At 66.9% G+C, this 16,928-nt stretch overlaps 1 protein-coding gene across 2 annotated transcripts in view; it reads left to right on the top strand.

The window, feature by feature from the left end:
• Positions 1-6,052: 6,052 nt before the first annotated feature.
• Positions 6,053-16,928, top strand: part of NECAB3 (N-terminal EF-hand calcium binding protein 3) — a 79,512-nt gene continuing 68,636 nt past the window's right edge. The window contains exon 1 of one of the 2 annotated variants that reach the window (XM_075901510.1): positions 6,053-6,439. In XM_075901510.1, coding sequence (XP_075757625.1) covers positions 6,344-6,439 — 96 coding nt within the window. In that variant the 5' untranslated portion in view covers positions 6,053-6,343. The remainder of the gene's footprint in view (positions 6,440-16,928) is intronic. The other variant, XM_075901509.1, reaches the window with a different exon arrangement.

Raw genomic sequence — 16,928 nt, 5'->3', positions numbered from 1 at the left:
GCAGGAGGGGAGTTCAGGGTGCAGGCTGTGGGACGGGGTTTGGGTGCGGGGGGACTCAGGGCTAGGATGGGGTTTGAGGTGCAGGAGGGGAGTTCAGGGTGCAGGCTGTGGGACGGGGTTTGGGTGCGGGGGGACTCAGGGCTAGGATGGGGTTTGAGGTGCAGGAGGGGAGTTCAGGGTGCAGGCTGTGGGACGGGGTTTGGGTGCAGGGGGACTCAGGGCTAGGATGGGGTTTGAGGTGCAGGAGGGGAGTTCAGGGTGCAGGCTGTGGGACGGGGTTTGGGTGCAGGGGGACTCAGGGCTAGGATGGGGTTTGAGGTGCAGGAGGGGAGTTCAGGGTTCAGGCTGTGGGACGGGGTTTGGGTGCAGGGGGACTCAGGGCTAGGATGGGGTTTGAGGTGCAGGAGGGGAGTTCAGGGTGCAGGCTGTGGGACGGGGTTTGGGTGCAGGGGGACTCAGGGCTAGGATGGGGTTTGAGGTGCAGGAGGGGAGTTCAGGGTGCAGGCTGTGGGATGGGGTTTGGGTGCAGGGGGACTCAGGGCTAGGATGGGGTTTGAGGTGCAGGAGGGGAGTTCAGGGTGCAGGCTGTGGGACGGGGTTTGGGTGCAGGGGGACTCAGGGCTAGGATGGGGTTTGAGGTGCAGGAGGGGAGTTCAGGGTGCAGGTTGTGGGACGGGGTTTGGGTGCAGGTGGACTCAGGGCTAGGATGGGGTTTGAGGTGCAGGAGGGGAGTTCAGGGTGCAGGCTGTGGGATGGGGTTTGGGTGCAGGGGGACTCAGGGCTAGGATGGGGTTTGAGGTGCAGGAGGGGAGTTCAGGGTGCAGGCTGTGGGACGGGGTTTGGGTGCGGGGGGACTCAGGGCTAGGATGGGGTTTGAGGTGCAGGAGGGGAGTTCAGGGTGCAGGCTGTGGGACGGGGTTTGGGTGCGGGGGGACTCAGGGCTAGGATGGGGTTTGAGGTGCAGGAGGGGAGTTCAGGGTGCAGGCTGTGGGACGGGGTTTGGGTGCGGGGGGACTCAGGGCTAGGATGGGGTTTGAGGTGCAGGAGGGGAGTTCAGGGTGCAGGCTGTGGGACGGGGTTTGGGTGCAGGGGGACTCAGGGCTAGGATGGGGTTTGAGGTGCAGGAGGGGAGTTCAGGGTGCAGGTTGTGGGACGGGGTTTGGGTGCAGGGGGACTCAGGGCTAGGATGGGGTTTGAGCTGCAGGAGGGGAGTTCAGGGTGCAGGCTGTGGGACGGGGTTTGGGTGCAGGGGGACTCAGGGCTAGGATGGGGTTTGAGGTGCAGGAGGGGAGTTCAGGGTGCAGGCTGTGGGACGGGGTTTGGGTGCGGGGGGACTCAGGGCTAGGATGGGGTTTGAGGTGCAGGAGGGGAGTTCAGGGTGCAGGCTGTGGGATGGGGTTTGGGTGCGGGGGGACTCAGGGCTAGGATGGGGTTTGAGGTGCAGGAGGGGAGTTCAGGGTGCAGGCTGTGGGACGGGGTTTGGGTGCAGGGGGACTCAGGGCTAGGATGGGGTTTGAGGTGCAGGAGTGGAGTTCAGGGTGCAGGCTGTGGGATGGGGTTTGGGTGCAGGGGGACTCAGGGCTAGGATGGGGTTTGAGGTGCAGGGGGGTTCAGGGTGCAGGCTGTGGGATGGGGTTTGGGTGCAGGGGGACTCAGGGCTAGGATGGGGTTTGAGGTGCAGGAGGGGAGTTCAGGGTGCAGGCTGTGGGACGGGGTTTGGGTGCAGGGGGACTCAGGGCTAGGATGGGGTTTGAGGTGCAGGAGGGGAGTTCAGGGTGCAGGCTGTGGGACGGGGTTTGGGTGCAGGGGGACTCAGGGCTAGGATGGGGTTTGAGGTGCAGGAGGGGAGTTCAGGGTGCAGGCTGTGGGACGGGGTTTGGGTGCAGGGGGACTCAGGGCTAGGATGGGGTTTGAGGTGCAGGAGGGGAGTTCAGGGTGCAGGCTGTGGGACGGTGGTTGGGTGCGGGGGGACTCAGGGCTAGGATGGGGTTTGAGGTGCAGGAGGGGAGTTCAGGGTGCAGGCTGTGGGACGGTGGTTGGGTGCGGGGGGACTCAGGGCTAGGATGGGGTTTGAGGTGCAGGAGGGGAGTTTAGGGTGCAGGTTGTGGGACGGGGTTTGGGTGCGGGGGGACTCAGGGCTAGGATGGGGTTTGAGGTGCAGGAGGGGAGTTCAGGGTGCAGGCTGTGGGACGGGGTTTGGGTGCAGGGGGACTCAGGGCTAGGATGGGGTTTGAGGTGCAGGAGGGGAGTTCAGGGTGCAGGCTGTGGGACGGGGTTTGGGTGCAGGGGGACTCAGGGCTAGGATGGGGTTTGAGGTGCAGGAGGGGAGTTCAGGGTGCAGGCTGTGGGACGGGGTTTGGGTGCGGGGGGACTCAGGGCTAGGATGGGGTTTGAGGTGCAGGAGGGGAGTTCAGGGTGCAGGCTGTGGGACGGGGTTTGGGTGCAGGGGGACTCAGGGCTAGGATGGGGTTTGAGGTGCAGGAGGGGAGTTCAGGGTGCAGGCTGTGGGACGGGGTTTGGGTGCGGGGGGACTCAGGGCTAGGATGGGGTTTGAGGTGCAGGAGGGGTTCAGGGTGCAGGCTGTGGGACGGGGTTTGGGTGCGGGGGGACTCAGGGCTAGGATGGGGTTTGAGGTGCAGGGGGGTTCAGGGTGCAGGCTGTGGGACGGGGTTTGGGTGCAGGGGGACTCAGGGCTAGGATGGGGTTTGAGGTGCAGGAGGGGAGTTCAGGGTGCAGGCTGTGGGACGGGGTTTGGGTGCAGGGGGACTCAGGGCTAGGATGGGGTTTGAGGTGCAGGAGGGGAGTTCAGGGTGCAGGCTGTGGGACGGGGTTTGGGTGCAGGGGGACTCAGGGCTAGGATGGGGTTTGAGGTGCAGGAGGGGAGTTCAGGGTGCAGGCTGTGGGACGGGGTTTGGGTGCAGGGGGACTCAGGGCTAGGATGGGGTTTGAGGTGCAGGAGGGGAGTTCAGGGTGCAGGCTGTGGGACGGGGTTTGGGTGCGGGGGGACTCAGGGCTAGGATGGGGTTTGAGGTGCAGGAGGGGAGTTCAGGGTGCAGGCTGTGGGACGGGGTTTGGGTGCAGGGGGACTCAGGGCTAGGATGGGGTTTGAGGTGCAGGAGGGGAGTTCAGGGTGCAGGCTGTGGGATGGGGTTTGAGGTGCAGGGGGACTCAGGGCTAGGATGGGGTTTGAGGTGCAGGAGGGGAGTTCAGGGTGCAGGCTGTGGGACGGGGTTTGGGTGCGGGGGGACTCAGGGCTAGGATGGGGTGTGAGGTGCAGGAGGGGTTCAGGGGCGGGGCTGGGGTTTGGAATGCAGGCTCCAGCTGGACACTGTTTACCACGAGTGGTTTCTGGGTGGGGGTGCAGTGGGGCTAAGACAGGCTCATCTCTACCCTGGCCCTGCACCACTCTCAAAAGCAGCCAGCAAGCTGTCTTCATCCCTGTCCCCTTCTGCTCTGTGGAGAAGGGGTCCAGGGGGGAGAAGGGCTGCCAGATACCAGCACCCCCGCCTCTTCTTCCCATGCCTTGCACAGCAAGCAGGAGGCTCCCAGTGTGGAAGGCAGCTCCAAGGCCAAGGGCAGGAGCAACATCGCGGTGCTGAGAGGGGCAGCTGAAGTGCTGCGCTTGACAACAGCCTCCCGGGATCCCCTGTCAGAGGCTCCCAAATCTCCCAGTCGATCCCGATGGCCTGGCTGGTGACCGCTGCCCTGCGGAGTGAAGGACGAGAGTCGTGGGTCTCATCCTGGCTAATGGCACTTGCTGTTCAGAGGAGTTTCTGCTTTGCAAGCTCCTAGGCCTCTTGTAAAACTGCACTGAGTAATTGAGTCACATCGCAGCCCGGACTCCACAGCTAACTCGCGCTGCATTCGAATGAAATCAGTGACGCTCTTCTTTAATCCTTCCTCATGCTCGCCTTGGGAACCAGAGCGCGGGGGCAGCTCTCTCCAGCCTCCCCTGGTCCGGGCAGACACTAAGAGCCCAGAGTCGAGTTAACCAGCCCTGTGTTATGAAGCTCAGAGGTGAATCCAGCTGAGCTGGACTGAGGCTACAAGAGCTGAGGAGACAAGAGGAGGAGGAGGAGGAGGCTTTTCCTCCCACTGGCTGGGCTGTGGCTCTGTGGGGAGCTGCTTGCTGCAGAAGCTTGGAGCAAATGGACCATTCAATGGGGCCAGAGCTCATTTGGCTCCATCACAGTCTCCTAACCCTCATCTGCCCCTCTTCCCTGCCGTGGCCTCGGCACAGCACTCAGTGGCCCACCCTTCCGTGCCTGGTGCCCGTACACGAAGCTTCGGTGCTTGTGTCGCTCCCGCTGCTGTTCACGTTTCCTCTTAGCCCAGCTAAGGCAGAGCTGGAGAAAAAATCCACTCAAAACTTTTTTTTTGGGGGGGGGGGCAGACTTGGCAACACCTCAACATTTTGCCTCATCATCAAATTCACGGCATTGTTTGTCCCAAAACCAAATCAAAATGTTTTTTCATTGGGCTTGATTCCTTGGGCTCCGAATGACTTTTCCTTCCAAACATTCCTTTTGTTTTATTTTACAGATCAGAGGTGTTTGAAAAGATCGCAAGGAACTGTGCCCTCTGACCCCCAACAAACGCCCCCCCACCCGGCTTTTCAGAATTGCCAAAATATCTGTTGTCCCTGCAGTTCTACAGGGGGTGGGGGGATCAGCTCTCGGGCCCGCCCTGGAGCTGGTGGAGGAGCTGCCTGGCACAGCAGGAGGGGCAGGACAGAGTTTTGTTTTAGGAAGGTTCAGTGCTCTCCCCTCCCGCCCGCCTTGGGACTACTGGTGGGGGCAGGATCCAGCGTGTGACCTCCCGCCAGCCAATGCCACTGGTGGGTGCAGAGGGGCCTAGGACTGCCACGGTGAGGACCTGGCTGCTGGTGCCTTCCCCGCTGTGCATCCCACAGGAGCAGGCTTGGGTACCTGTGATACTTGGGCATGGCCCTGGCCCTGGCCCCACTGAGAATGGGTGAAAAGGCAGGACAATGGGGCTTTGACTAAATGGAAATGTTTGCAGCGAGTTTGTGCTTCCATCCATGGATCGTGTTGGAAAATGGGGGGAGGGGAGGAAAGTGCGTTTGCATCCATTTTCAGCCCCAGCTGGCCACAGGCAGGGGCCTGCCCTGGTTACCCGCTCACGTCCCAGCAGTGATGCCTTGCGCTTTATTCTCGTGAGGAATTATGGAGCTCCACGGTGTGCCCTGGCCGTTTGCTCCGGCACACAGCTGTGCAGGCAGCACCTGCTTCCAATGGCGCGCTGGCCTGACCGCTGCGTGTGTGAAATGACCCCGCCGCAGACGTACAAACTCCCGGAGTCCCAGGAATTAGGCCGTTTCCTCAGTGGGCTTGAGAGGCTAAAGAGACGCCAGCAATACCAAGGTGGGGCTGGAAGGCCAAACCGCTCTCCACCCCCTGCTGCTTGAGGAGCACTAGGATGGGGGCAGGAGAGTGTCATGAGCAATCTCACTGCTGTATAGACAGCACCTTCTGCTGTGCGTCAGTGTCACCAAGAACTTCAATCCATGGTCAGTTTCTTTTTCCTCTGGGAACTGCACCCAAGGGAAGATGGTACCGGAGGAATCCTAGAGGTCACAGTTCACCTGCAATATCCTGGGGTCTGTGTTACGCCAGAGGATGTGGTGAAGTCCAAGACAATAACAGGATTTAAAAAACCAAACCTAGATACATTCACAGAGGGGGTAGGTCCCTCAATGGCCGTTAGCCAGGCAGGGCAGGGAGGGTCCCTGGCCTCGGTCAGGGGCTGGGAATGGGCCACAGGGGAGGGATCACTTGTTCGGTGCCCTCCCTCTGGGGCACTGGCCACTGGGCTGGATGGACCTTTGGGCTGACGGCGTGTGGCTGTTCCTGTGCTGTGCCCCACGATCACTCTGGCAAAGGGGCCCAAGGAGGGAGGGCGGGCCCGGGCCCAAGGGGCAGGGAGGGCGGGCCCAGGGCGGCGCAAGGGGCAGGCTTTGCATTGCAGATGCTACAGGACAGGGCTGCAGCTGGCCGAGGGGTTTCGGGTATTTAATACACGATGTGGGGGCTGCATCGCCCCCCCCTCCCAGCAGCTGCATCGCCCACCCGGCTGCATTCCCCTGCCCGCCCCCGTCCCCAGCCGCGCTGCCCGGAGGTTGTGAGCGCCCCGCGCCGTGTCCGCAAGAGGCGTCTCCGCTTGCCCGGGGGGGCGCTGGCAGCTCGCTGCCCCGCTGTGCTCTGTGCCCGGCGCTGGCTCGGAGCCCCCCGGGCGGGCGGCCAATCAGGCGGGGCGGGGCGGGGCGGGCTGCCCGCTGCAGGAGCCGCCGGGCGCGCGGCAGCCGGAGCGCGGCCCCGGAGCGATGCTGGCCTGCGCCGGGCTGCTGGCGAGCTGCCTCCTGCCCGCCCCGCGCCCCGCGCCGCCCCCGCGCGCCCCGGGCCAAGCGCTGCTCCACGACGTGAGTAGCGGGCGGGGGCCCTGCGGGGAAAGGCTCCGCGCCGGGACACAGGGCGGGTGCGGCTCCGCCCCGCCCCGCCCGCCCCGCGCCCCGGCCGTGCCCGTCTGGGGGCCGGGGCCGCGCCGGGAGAAGGGGGCGGCGGGGCCGGGAGCCCGGGGGGGCTTTGGGTCGGGGTCTGCCCCCTTCTCCGAGGTGATGGAATCTGCCGAACCCGCAGCTGCGCCCCCGCACGTGGCCGGGGCGGGCCGGGAGCCGAGCGGGGCGGGAGCCGGCAGGTAACGGAGGGCTCCCTCCGGCTCCCTCCGGCTCCGGGGCGACCGGCCTCCCTGCCGGGGAGCCGACGGGTCTGCGCGTCCGGCGCTGGGTTTCCTGCCGACGGGCGGGCGCTGCCGGGCCCTGTGGCCGCTGCCTGGCTTAGAAGGCAGGGGACGAAGGATCCGCCCGGGGCGGCTGAGCACGGGGCCTGGGCTTCCCGCGGCTCGAGGGGCGGGAGGAACTTTCTGCCGATTTCGAAGCAAACAGCCCGCGGTGCTGCCGCTCCCGGAGTGTCTCGCTGACCCTGCGGGGAGCCCGGGGCTACCTGTGCAAAGGGAAAGGTGGGAAGCCAGAGGCCGGTGTTTCTCTCAGGCCCAAGTGAGAGGTTTTCCCACCCTCATGCCCAGGCCTTGTCAGTTCACTGTTGCCCCCAAGTGCGAAGGACTTTAGGAACAGCCGGGCCGCAGCCCCTCAGGGACCCAGCGTGTTACTGGGGCCTGGCACAGGGCAGCTGTAGGAGTGTCCCTCTCCCCACACGGGCGGCAGGAGCTGGCATGGCCTGGGAGCCGCTGCACCACCCTCTCCCGGCTCGCTGCGCTCGGCTCCTCTGTGGCAGCGGGGAGCAGAGCTCTGGCCCCCGGCTCCTGCTGTCCCCATGGTGAGTGGGGGTGGATGACCCCTGCTGTCGCCCTGTGCCAGGATCCTCTTTCCCCTGGGCTGCATTGTTCGGGGAGGGGGGAAGAGGTGGGGCCTATGGATGGGTGGCGTGGAGGCAGGGCCTGCGGCAGGGGGAGGTTGCCCCAGGCCCTGTGCTTGGGCACTGCGGGGGGTTGCCCTGGCCTTTCTCTTCCTCCCCCCCGATGGCCCTTCAAACAGCCAATTGTTTCTTTTGGCTCGTGGATTAGTCTTCAGTCCTTTCTCGTGCATTGCGTACACTGCACGATTGCTCCCTGTTAGACAGCAGCATGAAGCCGTGGGACCCCCCAAGGCACCGTCTCCTCCTGGGGGCCTGATACAGCCCCCCCGGAGTCAAATGTGCCCAGCTGACTCCTAGGACGTGGCCGCCTGCTGCCCTCTCCCAGCTCCGGTCACCCGCTGGGCTTTGCGCAACTGCATCCCCAACAGGAGATGTCTGGAAGCAGCTGAGGCCCCGGTTACGGGTGTGACGTGATTCTTCATGTGCCAGTAACAAGCAGCATCTTGGCCTCTGGCCTGGCTGTCAAAGTGCTTCCAGCAGAGGCACCCTCCCCCCTCCTCCCCTTTCCCAGCGGAGCAGGTGTCCGGGCGGGATTGAGATCAAGCAGGGGGTGGGAGCAGGAGGGAGGGGCAGGGTCTGATGCTGACCCCCAGGGGCAGGAGCCGACAGGCCCAGCCTGACTTGCTCAGGTCCTGGGAGCTGGGGCTGGGGTCAGTGAGTCAGTGCGGTTCTGCCAGTCAGTGGCGTCTGACCAGAGAAACTTCCTCTTCGCACCAATGAATAAATCTGCTCTGAAAACTGTAAGTGCAGGATGCCCAGGGCAGAGGATGTGGTAGCCCGCTGGGAGCAATGTCCGCTGGTCTGTGGAGGGGGGAGCTGAGCTTCTAGCTAAGACCAGCATAGACATTGGAGCTGGGATTTGCAATGGACCATAAGAGGGTTAGGTGCCCGAGACTCTGGCCGGCAGGCTCGGAGTGCCCGATTCCCAAGGCTTCTTTGCAAATTCCCGCCTGTGGAGTCGATTTGCAGCGTTAAGTGCTTGCAGCTGCAGACATTTAACTTCTCATGTCAGGTGATCACGCGCTGAACACAGGTGCTCAGACACCCTGGAGAGGGAGCAGTGTGAGAGCCTGTAGGCCAGAATCACAGAAGTTAGTGCATGCATGTAGCTGTCCATGCTAACGTGGAGTGGCAGAGCAGTAAACAGCAATTCTGCCAGTTCCAAGTGCTTAACAATAATCCTGAGTCAGGCCTCCAATAATATATGTAAATACTGATGATAAATCTCGGGTCATTCTTCGTAGGTATTCAGGTTGCCGAGCCTTCAGGGATCATGCTTTCAAGCTTTCCTCTGCAGCCAGCTGGGCAAAATCTCACTTAAAAAAGAGCTGAGAGTCTCATGACCCAGGAGCTGGGCTTTTAGGAAAGCACCAAATAGCATGAAATTCCTGGTAAAACGCTGAGAGGTGGGACGTGCAGTGGTTTGAAATGACACCCATCGTGCCTGTCTGATCTGGCTGCTCAGACGCTGGCTTGCGGCCTCTCTTAGCTGCGGGAGGTACGCTCCCTGTACGAACCGTGTCAGGAGCCAGTGGAAGTCAGCACCGCTTGCTCAGGTAGGCGTGTCTGACCGACACCTCCTAGAGCAGGTGCAGCCCCAGAGACTTGGAGAATCCCTGCTAATGCTCCTCCTTTCGGTGTGCCCGCTCTGCAGGAGGGAGCAGGATCCCAGCTTGGGGAGACGGCACGGAACCCGGAGGCCAGGCGGGCTTGTACGCAGGCAGCTGCCCCAGTTACGCGGCCAAGCTTAGCGCACTAGCTCCAGCAGAGCTGGCCTGTCTGTGTCCACCTGGGCTGGGAACCAGGCACAGCACAGAGACGCCCTGAGACAGCTCTAGGTGGAGGCCGGAGCAGGGACTGCTCTTCCCAGTGGGAGGGCCACTCACCCCAGGGGGATTGAGGGAAGGAGAGTTCCTTGTGTCCTACCAGGAGCCCCTCGGGACAGCCCCATCCCACGGTCCCCACGAGCATCTGATCCTCTTCTGAGCTCTGCTGAGCTGCCCAGAGCAGCTGCCCCGGGCTGGCTGCTCCCCTCTAGGCTGGCTGGAACCCAAGAATTCCCATTCCTGGAACATTGGGGGCCTCAGAGTTTTCATTCCCCGTCGGAAGGAAACCTGGTGATGCTGTTTGCAGACCGAGAGTCCCTCGCCCTAGAAGAGCCAGTGGCTCGGATAAGGGGGTACCCCGCTGGGCTGCAGGAGACTCAGAGTCAAGAGCCCGTTGGGGCTGATTTAGGCACCTAAATGCCTTTGGGGATCGGGACGCAGGCGACTGGCAGGCGGTGGATTGGTCACAGGTGGGGTCTAGCCCGCGGCTCGTGCAGAGCCACCCCTCTGTGACCGGCACTCCCTGAGGCCACGGCACTCGCCAGCCTGACCAGCCCTGGCCAGGGTTTCACGGGAGCCCGGGTCGGGCGGCGGGTGCTCTGCACTTAGAGTTGGAGCCGGTTCCCAAAGGAGCTCAGCCCCTGCTGCTCCGCTTGGTGGACGATCAGCGCGCCAACTTGGGAGCCGCGGGGGGAGCTGAGCAGCTGTGCACAGGGAGCATCCCCTGGCCCCGATTCGCTTGCTGCACGTGGCTGGTGGCTCTTTGTCGGTGCCTCGGAGGCCCCGGGGAGCGGAGCCCTGCCGGCGTGAGCCGCTCGATCCTTGCCAGGCCTCCAGGTCGGTCTTCAGACGGTCTGGGATTCCCTTGGTAGTGCCGAGGGGTCCAGGTCTCCTCAGGAAGGAGCTGAAAGGGGACGCTGCGCTGGAGGCCCAGCCTCTGCTAATAGCCTCCAAAAGGCAGAAGACAGCCCCTCTCCTGCCTGGCGACTGGGGAGCGTTGGCTCGGTTGTGCTGAGACAGCAGCGCTTTCTCCCAGCCGCTGCAGGGTGCCCAGTGCAGGGTGCCCGGTGCCCAGTGCAGGGTGCCCAGTGCCCAGTGCAGGGTGCCCAGTGCAGGGTGCCCAGTGCAGGGTGCCCAGTGCAGGGTGCCGGGTGCCCAGTGCCGGGTGCCCAGTGCCGGGTGCCCAGTGCCCAGTGCCGGGTGCCCAGTGCCCAGTGCAGGGTGCCCAGTGCAGGGTGCCCATGGAGGCTTTTGCCCTCACTTTTCACCTCTTCCCCCTTCTCAGTAACTTTCCCGGATGAGACTTGGTCCTTCCCTATGGAGGCCTCGGCTTGTTCTGCTCCCTCATCGATGGGGGGGGGGGTTCATTAAAGCAGCTGCCTGTTTCCCCGGCTGCTTCTGGAGTCTCGTTCCCTGACTGCCCCGTGTTGCGCACGGTGGGTGGGGCTCGCCACGCTCCTTAGTGAATCCCACGCCCCTGGGAGTGACTCTCCCGGGGATCCGGAGGCGCGTGGGCCCCATGGAGAATTGCCCTCAGTGTCGCTAAGATCATTTCCTGGCCTCGGGAATCCTTGGCGGGGATTGTACTCCTGGAGCCTCGCGGTGGGGGAAGGGCTCTTTTCTCTCCCTCTCGAGACGTGGGGAGTTGGGAGTTGGCCCCTCCTGGTGAACCAGGCTGACTCAAACCAAATGGCCATTTTGAAATGGGGAGCAATATCCCTGCCTCAGATGTAGCTTCCATGAGCAGCGCAGTCCCTCCCACGGCGCTTAAAATAGCACGGTACCTATGGGAAAACCCACTCGCTAAGTGCCTAGCGCGGGGCTGTGCGGAGAGGGTCGCGCTTGTCATTCGCTGGGCCATTCTGAAGCCATCAAGGCAGCACTAATCAGGGTTCCTATTATTAGGACGCTTTGTTCCCAGGGAACGTAGCTGCGGCAGGATGGCAGGTTATCATTGCACCTGGCAGATCTCGGCCTGGCAGTGGTGCACAGCGAGGAAGGCCTGGTGCGTTGCACGGGGGCTGGGCTGGTGCACACGCTCGGCCTGTGTTCTAACGCGATGAGCAGGTGTCAGTCGGGTAAGGAGGAGACGGCGTCGGAGGGGTTGCGTTGACCAATCCGTGGGTCGAGTGCCGAGGGGCCCCATGTCACTTCTCGAAAGGCCTCGAGATCGCTGCCTCCTGAGGCTTGTACAGCTGTCGCTCGATGTTGGTTTTGGGGCATGCGAAAGGGGATGCGGGCACAGAGGTTTGTGGGCCGGTCCCAGATCAGCACCAGTGGGAAGGGCTGTTTGCAGCTGGTGTAGATCGGTGCTGCTCCATTGACTCTAGGGGAGCTGTGCTGTCTTACCCCCGTGGGCTCGATGGAGCGCCTGTTCTCTGGGCCTGGGGCACTGAGCCTCGCCGACCAGCCCTCGCGGTTGCTCTGGGGCAGCCTGGGACAGAGGTGGAGGGAGGGAGTTGAGCGTTACAAAAATCAGCGAGAAGCCGAGAGGGAAACGAGGGGCAAAGCCCCCTGACTGGGGAGGTGCTGCCAAGGCTGCAGGGCGGACGGGCCAAGGGATGGCAGGTGGGCGCTCCCCAGGAGTGCGCCAGCCCCCACGCCCCAAACAGCATCACTGCCGCTGGGCCCGTCGCTGGTTCTTCGGCCGTTTTGTGAAACCAGGCTCGGCTGGGGGCCAGTCCCCTTCAGAATTTGTTCAGGAAATTGGCAGAACCCAGAGCAGGGGGTCCAGCCAGGCTTCCCCATGCCTTGGCTCCCCAGTGAGGGGCGCGCGGGACAGTGGGCGAGGGGAACCACTGGGCCCCTGCAAAGGGAGAGCCGAGGGCTCCCCTGGAGACTTGTGGTCACTCTCCCGATGGGGGGAGGGCAGCGGGGGGCAAGGGGCGGGCGGGGGACGTGCCGGTTCTGCCGAGGCAGTAGCTGCTCTGCCACTGGCCCGGGCGGGTGACAGCGAGGGGCGTGACCGGCCCAACGAAATCCCTCGGCCAGCCCCGGGGCAAAGGGCAGCAGCGGGTCCCGCAGGGCACTCGTGGGGCGGGCAGGGGGTTCCCAGCCGCTCCGCCTTTGCCCACAAGGAGGGGACTTGAGAGGAGGGGAAACGGCGCAAACGGCTCCATTTTGACTCCAGAGCACTTTGCCTGAGACCCGAGCGACCCCCCACGGGCTGGGCACAGGCCATCGCTCCCCGCCTGGGACCCGAGTGACCCCCCACGGGCCGGGCACAGGCCATCGCTCCCCGCCTGAGACCTGAGTGACCCCCCACGGGCCGGGCACAGGCCATCGCTCCCCGCCTGGGACCTGAGCGACCCCCCACGGGCCGGGCACTGGCCATCGCTCCCCGCCTGGGACCCGAGTGACCCCCCACGCGCCGGGCACAGGCCATCGCTCCCCGCCTGGGACCTGAGCGACCCCCCACGGGCCGGGCACTGGCCATCGCTCCCCGCCTGGGACCTGAGCGACCCCCCACGGGCCGGGCACAGGCCATCGCTCCCCGTCTGGGACCCGAGTGACCCCCCACGCGCCGGGCACAGGCCATCGCTCCCCGCCTGGGACCCGAGTGACCCCCCACGGGCCGGGCACAGGCCATCGCTCCCCGCCTGGGACCCGAGCGACCCCCCACGCGCCGGGCACAGGCCATCGCTCCCCGCCTGGGACCCGAGTGACCCCCCACGCGCCGGGCACAGGCCATCGCTCCCCGCCTGGGACCCGAGTGACCCCCCACGGGCCGGGCACAGGCCATCGCTCCCCGCCTGGGACCCGAGCGACCCCCCACGCGCCGGGCACAGGCCATCGCTCCCCGCCTGGGACCCGAGTGACCCCCCACGCGCCGGGCACAGGCCATCGCTCCCCGCCTGGGACCCGAGTGACCCCCCACGCGCCGGGCACAGGCCATCGCTCCCCGCCTGGGACCTGAGCGACCCCCCACGGGCCGGGCACAGGCCATCGCTCCCCGCCTGGGACCCGAGGGACCCCCCACGCGCCGGGCACAGGCCATCGCTCCCCGCCTGGGACCTGAGCGACCCCCCACGGGCCGGGCACAGGCCATCGCTCCCCGCCTGGGACCCGAGTGACCCCCACGGGCTGGGCACAGGCCATCGCTCCCCGCCTGGGACCCGAGTGACCCCCCACGGGCCGGGCACAGGCCATCGCTCCCCGCCTGGGACCCGAGTGACCCCCCACGCGCCGGGCACAGGCCATCGCTCCCTGCCTGGGACCCGAGTGACCCCCACGCGCCGGGCACAGGCCATCGCTCCCTGCCTGGGACCTGAGTGACCCCCACGCGCCGGGCACAGGCCATCGCTCCCTGCCTGGGACCTGAGTGACCCCCACGGGCCGGGCACAGGCCATCGCTCCCCGCCTGGGACCCGAGTGACCCCCCACGGGCTGGGCACAGGCCATCGCTCCCCGCCTGGGACCCGAGTGACCCCCCACGGGCCGGGCACAGGCCATCGCTCCCCGCCTGGGACCCGAGTGACCCCCCACGGGCCAGGCACAGGCCATCGCTCCCCGCCTGGGACCCGAGTGACCCCCCACGGGCCAGGCACAGGCCATCGCTCCCCGCCTGGGACCCGAGTGACCCCCCACGCGCCGGGCACAGGCCATCGCTCCCCGCCTGGGACCCGAGTGACCCCCACGGGCTGGGCACAGGCCATCGCTCCCCGCCTGGGACCCGAGTGACCCCCCACGCGCCGGGCACAGGCCATCGCTCCCCGCCTGGGACCTGAGCGACCCCCCACGGGCCGGGCACAGGCCATCGCTCCCCGCCTGGGACCCGAGTGACCCCCCACGGGCCGGGCACAGGCCATCGCTCCCCGCCTGGGACCTGAGTGACCCCCCACGGGCCGGGCACAGGCCATCGCTCCCCGCCTGGGACCTGAGTGACCCCCCACGGGCTGGGCACAGGCCATCGCTCCCCGCCTGGGACCCGAGTGACCCCCCACGCGCCGGGCACAGGCCATCGCTCCCTGCCTGAGACCCGAGTGACCCCCCACGGGCCGGGCACAGGCCATCGCTCCCCGCCTGGGACCCGAGTGACCCCCACGGGCCGGGCACAGGCCATCGCTCCCCGCCTGGGACCCGAGTGACCCCCCACGGGCCGGGCACAGGCCATCGCTCCCCGCCTGGGACCCGAGCGACCCCCCACGGGCCGGGCACAGGCCATCGCTCCCCGCCTGGGACCTGAGCGACCCCCCACGGGCCGGGCACAGGCCATCGCTCCCCGCCTGGGACCCGAGTGACCCCCACGGGCTGGGCACAGGCCATCGCTCCCCGCCTGGGACCCGAGTGACCCCCCACGGGCCGGGCACAGGCCATCGCTCCCCGCCTGGGACCTGAGCGACCCCCCACGGGCCGGGCACAGGCCATCGCTCCCTGCCTGGGACCCGAGTGACCCCCCACGGGCTGGGCACAGGCCATCGCTCCCCGCCTGGCACCCGAGTGACCCCCCACGGGCCGGGCACAGGCCATCGCTCCCTGCCTGGGACCCGAGTGACCCCCCACGGGCTGGGCACAGGCCATCGCTCCCCGCCTGGGACCTGAGTGACCCCCCACGGGCCGGGCACAGGCCATCGCTCCCCGCCTGGGACCCGAGTGACCCCCCACGGGCCGGGCACAGGCCATCGCTCCCCGCCTGGGACCTGAGCGACCCCCCACGGGCCGGGCACAGGCCATCGCTCCCCGCCTGGGACCCGAGTGACCCCCCACGGGCCGGGCACAGGCCATCGCTCCCCGCCTGGGACCCGAGTGACCCCCCACGGGCCGGGCTGGGCACAGGCCATCGCTCCCCGCCTGGGACCCGAGGGACCCCCGCGCGCCGGGCTGGGCACAGGCCATCGCTCCCCGCCTGGGACCCGAGGGACCCCCGCGCGCCGGGCTGGGCACAGGCCATCGCTCCCCGCCTGAGACCTGAGCCACCCCCCACGGGCCGGGCACAGGCCATCGCTCCCCGCCTGGGACCTGAGTGACCCCCCACGGGCCGGGCACAGGCCATCGCTCCCCGCCTGGCACCTGAGCGACCCCCCACGGGCCGGGCACAGGCCATCGCTCCCCGCCTGGGACCTGAGTGACCCCCCACGGGCCGGGCACAGGCCATCGCTCCCCGCCTGGGACCCGAGTGACCCCCACGGGCCGGGCACAGGCCATCGCTCCCCGCCTGGCACCCGAGCGACCCCCCACGGGCCGGGCACAGGCCATCGCTCCCCGCCTGGGACCCGAGTGACCCCCCACGCACCGGGCTGGGCACAGGCCATCGCTCCCCGCCTGGGACCCGAGGGACCCCCGCGCGCCGGGCTGGGCACAGGCCATCGCTCCCCGCCTGGGACCCGAGCGACCCCCACGCGCCAGGCCGGGCACAGGCCATTGCTCCCCACAGTCCCGATGTCTGGGAGCGGCCTGCGGGGGCCGTGAGGAGCTGCAGGTGACTGAAGTGTCTGGCAGCCCGGCAAAGTGCGTCCGACCCGTATGCCCCTCTGCCGCCCGTCAGCCCATTGCCGCTGCCTGCTCTGGCCAGTCCCTCGGCAGCACCCGGCGTCACCGCGCAGAAGGGCCTCCAGGCTCCTCTCCTGCAAGCCCTGCCGAGCTGCCTAGCAGTGCCAGGAGCACTGTGCTGCTGTCACCAGAGGGGCGGGGGCAGAAACGTCGGTGCCCAGACGGGCCAGAGCCCACACCCCTCTGCCTCCGACTCCCTGCCCCTACCTGCCTGAGGCTCGGGGCGGGAGGTTGGGTGCCGGGCGCAGGCTCTGGGCTGGGGGAGGAGGTTGGGGTGTAGGAGGGGTCCAGGCTCTCGAAGGGGGGCTGGGTGCAGGATGCAGGCTTGGGGAGGGCCTGTGGGTGCAGGAGGGGGTGAGCGTGGCAGGCCATGGCCTGGAGCAGGGGCAGGCGCTGGATGAAGTCTGAGGGCTGGAGGGGTGCAGGAGTTTGGCAGCAGGAGGGGGGAGGAGGTTCTGGAGGGAGTGCAGGGGGAGGGAGCGGAGGGTGTCACTTACCTGGGGCACCCCCTCTGGCAGCAACTCAGTGGGGGGGGTGTCTCCGCACACTGCTCCTCCTTGACCGTCCCCTGGCCCCTCGTGCTGCCCCCCTGCCCCAAGCCTCTGCCGTTCCGCAGAAAACCCGGGTGACTGCAAATGCTCCGGGTAGCACAGTGGGGCTGGAGCGGCTGCTGGCGGGTGAGTCCCTGCGGCCCTGCAGGGGCGAGTTCTCCCGTGCCGCTCCAGTGCGGGGCGCAGCACCCAGAGACCCGCCGGGGGTCGCAGGGAGCGAGCGGCAGGCGGGAGGCTGCTCTGGCCCTGCAGCGGTGATCCGGCCGTGGGCGCCACTCGCCTGTGAACAGGACAGGCTGGAGCTCCCTGGGGTCAGCGCCCAGCGCCAAGACGGGCGCCAGGCCAGTGACGCTGGGCCCCTCGAGCGTCAGCGCGGGTGGTGGCCGGTGGAAGCGAGAGGGGGATTCCTTCCCGCCGCCTGCCTGGTGTCAGCCGCCATTCGCCAGACCCCAAAGAAATCCGCCGCAGCGGCGCCCGGCACGACCCAGCCACAGGAGAGCCAGCCAGCACCCCGGGTAGCCAGCTCCATCGCAGCCTGGGGCGTTCGAAATGCGCGTGGTGGGGGCACAGACCCGGCTGCCACGCTGCCCCCAGAGGGGAGGGGGGGGAGG

This window comes from Pelodiscus sinensis, chromosome 18 (genome assembly GCF_049634645.1).
Source record: "Pelodiscus sinensis isolate JC-2024 chromosome 18, ASM4963464v1, whole genome shotgun sequence".
Lineage (NCBI taxonomy): Eukaryota > Metazoa > Chordata > Testudines > Trionychidae > Pelodiscus > Pelodiscus sinensis.
Note: the sequence above shows the minus strand (reverse complement) of the source record. Positions and strands in the feature narration are given on the sequence as shown.